Source organism: Ammospiza nelsoni, chromosome W, assembly GCF_027579445.1.
Source record: "Ammospiza nelsoni isolate bAmmNel1 chromosome W, bAmmNel1.pri, whole genome shotgun sequence".
Classification (NCBI taxonomy): Eukaryota; Metazoa; Chordata; class Aves; order Passeriformes; family Passerellidae; genus Ammospiza; species Ammospiza nelsoni.
Genome location: NC_080668.1, coordinates 13,568,680 through 13,575,074, shown reverse-complemented (window position 1 = coordinate 13,575,074; position 6,395 = coordinate 13,568,680). Strand labels below are relative to the sequence as shown.

At 43.1% G+C, this 6,395-nt stretch overlaps 1 protein-coding gene across 4 annotated transcripts in view; it reads left to right on the top strand.

The window, feature by feature from the left end:
- The first annotated feature begins 332 nt into the window (after positions 1-332).
- Positions 333-6,395, top strand: part of LOC132086213 (protein FAM219A-like) — a 211,622-nt gene continuing 205,559 nt past the window's right edge. For all 4 annotated transcript variants that reach the window (XM_059491699.1, XM_059491698.1, XM_059491697.1 and 1 more), the window contains exon 1: positions 333-392. In XM_059491699.1, coding sequence (XP_059347682.1) covers positions 333-392 — 60 coding nt within the window. The remainder of the gene's footprint in view (positions 393-6,395) is intronic.

Genomic DNA, 6,395 nt, shown 5'->3' with positions numbered 1-6,395 from the left:
CGTTGGCTATTCTTTTTCTCTCCACCTCTCCTTGAAGTGTCCCCGCGCCTCCCGAGAGAGAAAGTGTACGTCCCTGCGGCAGTGATGCGAGGGCTGTAGAGAACCGAGCGTCTGGACCCCGGAATTATTGCCAGAACTCCCGCCTTTCATGAATATGCAAATATAGGGCGGGGCGGTGGGGGCCGGGCCTGGAAGCGGCGCGGCTGAGTCACTTCGGCGGCGACGATGATAAGGCAGAACCCGCGGTGGGCGGCGCCGTTGCTGTAGTCTTTCGACGTTTGAGGAGTCTCCCTGTGTTTGGTCTTCTTTCTTTCCGCCTTGTCTCTACCATCATGATGGAGGAGATAGACCGCTTCCAGGTGCCAGCCGTTCGGGCCGAGATGCAGCCGCTGGCGAGGGAGGCAGCGCTGTTTCCGGGAGCTGCCCCCTTGCCATGGGGGTGTGTGCTCCCTGTGCCTGTGCGCCGCGATTGTCGTGTAATGGCCGTCATCTCCCTGGGTGTTATCGGTGGCAAGGGCAGAAGCCTCCCGCGAAGGGGGGGAGAAGGGAAGGGGGTGGGCAAAAGGGGCTCTGCCCCTGCGTCGGTTGAAACGTCGCTTCTGCAAACGCAGTAACGTCTCGAAACACCCTGGCCTGGCTAGTGCATGAGGTGAGTGTTTCGCGCCGCCTCGGCCAGTGGGCTCCAGTGCAGGGGAGGGGAGTGCTCCGGGGGAGTGGGAAGCGGCGGAAAGATTCAGGAGCCCGTCCAAGTAAGGACGGGCAGCCAGAGCAGCTGGAGGCGTAAAGAATTGGTGGGGTTTTAGTTGATTTTTACAATATAGGTGAGGTCTGGGGTACAATTGAGCGATGCTTATGCGCAGTCCGGTCTGAGAGGTTCTCCCTAGGACCGAGATATCCGCACGGGATGGGCGTTAAATACGCCTATCTGGCGTGAGTTGTATGAAGCTGTGGGACCACTCTCTGTGGCTGATTTTATAGCCATTGCTCTAGAGGAAAAATGCTATTAGATACTCGTGTGAAAAATCCAGGTGTTCTGCAAAGAAACACCTGTGTCAGATTACAGTTTTGCTCATGTACAATTCTTTACATAAAAAATCAATTTTTAAGGTGTTGGATTTTTTCCCCCAAGCCAGGGCATATGTTTTTCATTTTGTGTTATTTTTCCACTTCATGGACACAATTATACTCAGTTAATGAACTCTGAAGAAGTTCACATAAAGGTTACACTACTACATGGGACCCTGGGGAATCTTTGCAGAGAAGGAAGTATACAGACTTGTGGGACTTTCTGGCTGCACAACTGGGCAGGTAGAGTGGTCCTGGGCTCTTGGTATCTTCTGAAATGACGCTTATGAAGGAAGGCTAGCTGGCTGGTAGTCATGGGAGATGCTAGATCATCACCAAGTAGTCTTGGTGATGATTTCTTATGAATGTGTAGTTGCGTTGCTTTGCTTTGATGCTACAGGCTTGCTTGTGTGTGTTGTGCCCCAGCTGCATTCTGCAGAACACTTTAATGTGGTTATCTATTTGTTTCCTAACTGGGAAAGGTTCCTTTGTGTGTTCCTCTCCACTAAATTCAGTCTGCCTTACTCTTCACTTGAAGGTGCGTTATTATGTGCAACCTGGGACTTGTTGAAATACAGTTCACCTTGGCATTAAAGTGAAAGCTGGATATGAGCTGATTCAAGATGCTGATTCTCTGTGGCACCTGGAGTAAGCAAATTCCATCTTGGCATCCGATTGCGTGAGACAATGATATGAAATATTTGGAGAAGCGGAAATAACTTTAATAAAGTACATGTACAGATCCTTTTGACAGCAGGTGAGGATAGGTTATTGACTGGTTCATGTTAGCACTGAAGATACTACTGAGATTTCCAGTATATCAAACTACATAATTTAGTGTTGATGTCCTTAGTTTCTTGTTGCAGCTAGTGTTTGCAAAAAAGTTGAGAACAAAATAATTGTCTTGTGAACAGAAAGACAGTTTACAAATTTAAATTACCCCTCAGTGGCAAGAAAACCACTTTTCTTATGGTGGGAGTGTTGAAAAATTGTGAAAATATTTTTAGCTGGGTGGTGGTGTTTTCTTGTTTACTTTTTCAGCTTCTAACCTTTGTGGTGGGGAAGAAAACCATCCATAAAAGCTGATGTAGACTTGTTGCATGCCTTACTTGGTGTGTGTGTGTTTTGTCAAGCAGAGACAGCAGGCATGACAAGGCTGACCCTCTTTATTCGTGTTGAGAGCAGTAGGCATGGCAGTGAGATTAGGAAGTTTGGAAAAGTTGTTGGCAGATGAAAAAAAATACGCATAAGTATTTCTTAGAAACCCCATGATAATAGTAGAGGAATGAAATTGGCTTGTGCATGCACGTTTGCATGGCTATGGAGTGACCAGAACCCAAAGCAATGGTCTGGTCCAGCCCTGCTGTTGCAGGGTGGGATGGTATATTATGCAGCTGTCATAGTAAGCTTTGGAAATAAGTTTCCTTCTTCTTCAGCAGCCAATAATTAAGAATTTTTCACAAAGAGATTTAACACTTGCATTAAAAGAATATTCTGAAACTTTGTTTCAGGGTTTCAGTTCATTTTTAACTAATGGAATGCATTGTGCAAGCTTGTCTATGTTGAAGGCTGTTGCTATGACTGGATATATGGGATTTTTCTGTGTTCCTAGAAATGCTGGCATTGGGCTCAGAAGTGGGACAGAACAAGTCTGGTACAATGCTTCCAGGGGCTTTGTCTACTTTGTGTAGCTCCTGGTTTGTATTTTGCAAGTAGGGACTGGATGCTTGTAAGAATCACTGCAGTTCGGAAGGTGACTGAGGTTTATCATACTGATTTGCCACACAGTTCTGTCCCATATTGCTGCTTTATTCTGTTACAGTAACCGTTTGACCCTTCTCTCTCTCCTCCATCACATGCTTATAAGTAGAGAATAACCTTAGCATTTCAGGACTTTTTTCTCTTCCCGGTATAAAAGTGTTCAGTTTCACGTGGTCTTGGGGACAGATGAGTCGTCCAGTGTTGAAGGCCAAAGGAGTCTGGCAATGTTTTCCCCATCCAAAGGGCTGAGGTAGAAGTTTGTTTTCCAGGCAAAACCTGAGAGCTGTTATAACTACTATTAAAGCTATCAAAAACTGTTTTGAAACATGATCCCTTGCTGAAAGCAAATAGAGAATGGAAGGTCCCTTGACCCGTCTGAAGTGCATACACTATAAGAAATATATTTTCATCCTGTTTAGGCTGGAGGGTATCCTAAGAGAGCACTGTTTCCTCTGAGTCTGACCAGTACATGGCAGTTTGAGAAGGATCCTGAAGTGAGGTTTGTAAAGCTAGGCTTTTCTCAAAATTCTTAAAAATTTGTGTTCTTGATGCATGCATACTTTTTACTGTCCGTTCATCTGTGTAGGTAAAGTGTCATCTTACCTTTTGATGTCTTCATGCTGAACTCCAGGATAACTGTCGGAGATCTGCCTAGAAACAATGTGACAGGCAGGCCTGCTGCTCTGCTAATGTTCAAAATGAAGCAATAGGTATGCTATTAAATGCTGAAGGGAAGCCATTCTTAGAAAGTAGTCTGAAGCTTTTCTGAGCCCTTCAGCCTCCAAACCTGCTGTTGATACTGGCACTATTGATCAGCTGTCTGAAATCCTTCTGAGCCTGTATCTCTAGCATACACCAAGCACTGACTGGCGTATGATGGCAGATTGACAAATGATGGTGTTGGACCACATGTTGCTCCCATACACTGATGCAGACAGTCTCTGTTCTTAGCAAAAAACCAGAAGTAAACATGCTCTTGCCCACACAGCACCAGTATGACTTTTCTGAATAAAAAGCACCTGTCAAAGTGCAGCAGCTTCAGAGGAGCTTTGCTAGAAACTTATGAGACTTTGGCTTGCTTTCTGAAAGCGACATGTGTAACAGAGTATTTTAATTTCCCAGTTATCTGCCCACATGAAAAGTGGGAGCTCTTTCTGGAGAAATTGAATTAATAGTTCTTAGATCTTGTTCTGAAGTATTGCGGCCACGCTGCTTCCTTGCAGATGTTTGCCAGGCTGTAGGACCTTGGGCTGGTAGCTCTAGTTGCTATGACTGCAGCTGATCCAAGGATTTTGCTTAGCTGCATCCTACAGTGAGATTGTTGGTTTTCTAGCTGAGATGCCAAATATATGCTGCTCCTGGAGGTATAAAATTTTCTGAAACTTTGAAGGATACAGAAGATGCTTTTCTATACAGCTTTCTTTGAACATTAGAAGAGAAAAAAACTAGGCTATCTACTGTATGCTTAGCTTTTAAAAACAAAACTATCATTTTAGTCAGTGGACAAGTATCAGTGTTCAGCATGCTTATCAAATCCATATTCATTATTTGTGGAACATATTGACTGTTTCATCCTAGGGAAGTTGTGCTATGCGTTGAGACCTTTTTGTTTTGTCTGATGCATCCCTGAAAGAGGGGAAAACCTAAAATGAGAAAGTAAGAGTAATGAAGAAGCAAAAATAAAAGCCATACCTGTAGGGCTTAGAAAGAGTATGCTAATATAACATTGGGTCTAGCGTAGATACACAAGAAACTCCTTTCTAGGTGGAAAAAAGTTTCTAAAATGAAAATGTCATCCCTATGTATATTAATTTTAATGTAGCCCATGGGTTACACAGCTATATGTTTTGTAAATGCCTACAGCACTATGAGTTCTGAAATTAAAATAATTCAGAAAGTGCTGCTTTTAGTTATACAGCTTGTTTTGATGTGCTGCTGTGTCATTTATAGCAGTAACCTAAAAATTACCTCCCTGCATGTTTCATTTTTGTCATTGGGATTGTCTTGTTCCTTCTCTGCCCTGTATCAGGTCTTAGGTGCAGAGGTACAGGAGCATTTTTATTATACCCCCCAGGCTAGGGATAAATTCCAGAAGTGATTCCAGCATAGGCTCCCACTCCTAGCTATGCTTCCCCCCCTTCTCCTTATGCACCTGCTCTCTGGCAGAGCATGGTATACTGAAAAGTCCTTGATTTAGAGTAAGCACTGCTTAGCAACAACCAAAACCATCAGTGTGTATGATGTCCTACCCTTAAAGGGAAGGGAGCACCCAAGATTTGCAGATGGTCATGGCTGAAAGGAATGACAAAAGTCAGAGGGTCCACAAAACCTCACAATTTTATTAGTAAACTACACACTTAGCATGGGAATTGGTATGCTAGTCCCTGACCTACTATATAAGTACATGACAGTGGGTTTTGAATAAAGGGGTAGGGCAAAGGGAAGAGAGAAAGTGAGAGATTAATTGAAGAGGGGGAGAGGAAAAGAAAAAGAGATCACCTGTTCTGGTCCCAGCATCAATGCAGCTGGGGTGTCCAGGGTCCTGGGTGTGCCATCTGGGCTTTGTGGAAGTACCTTTTCATATATAGGTTTTCCCCACCCTGGAGATAAGTTTCTTGCTTTCTATGCAAGTTAGTTCTCATGTGAAAATCTGTTCTGGACCTTTATGGAAGTGTGTTGGATGGCTTCAGGGGTCTTTGGTGGTCTTGATTCCCCCCTCCCACGGTCCATGCCTGCTTCTTGACTTTATTCTTACATTTGTGGTGTATTGTGTTGTGCTCACCTCCAGAAACTAGAACAAGGATGTTTGTCCCAGAAAAGTGCTGCCCTACCTCCACATGGATCCCTTGCCAGCCACAACCTTTTTCTCATGGTGTGTTATTAGCAACAATCCTCTACTGTTATTACTAGCAATCCTTGCTTGGCTCCACAGCTATCTGGCTATCGATGTTTGAGATATACACATTAGCCCCTTATTTTCTGGGATTCTACACCACTCTATGGCTCAAACACCAATATAGACTTGGTGATCCATTGAAAAGAGAAAAGAAGAGAGAAGGAGAGACAGAAAGGGGCAAATGCATTTTGTAAGCAGTCTCTAAATTTTGGGGATAATCTCATTTTAATCCCCTACATCTTAAGGTGTAATTAGATTACCAAAATAAAAAGCAGAGAGGTTAACATTAAAAGAACAATCACAGGGTGTAACATCTTGTTAAGAATTCCCATTGCTGTTAGTGACCATCCAAATAAAATGTCCTACTAATGGTGTTCCCTGTTTTTCTTTACTTGTTGCAATGCTTGTTGGATTTTTTCCATGTCATTATGAATGATAATCAAAGTCTTTTGTCTGTATCAAGGTGAGATTTGTTTCAATAGGGATAGGCTGTATACTTTAAATCAGTGTATAATTAAATCATAACAATTTATAAGATATAACAGGAGCTGAATAAATAAAATTGCATCCCATAATGTTAAAAAAAATTACAGACACAAATATTAGAGTGATTACTTGTATCTACAATAAAGTTGTCTACAAGTACAAAATCACAAGGGGTTATCATACAGGC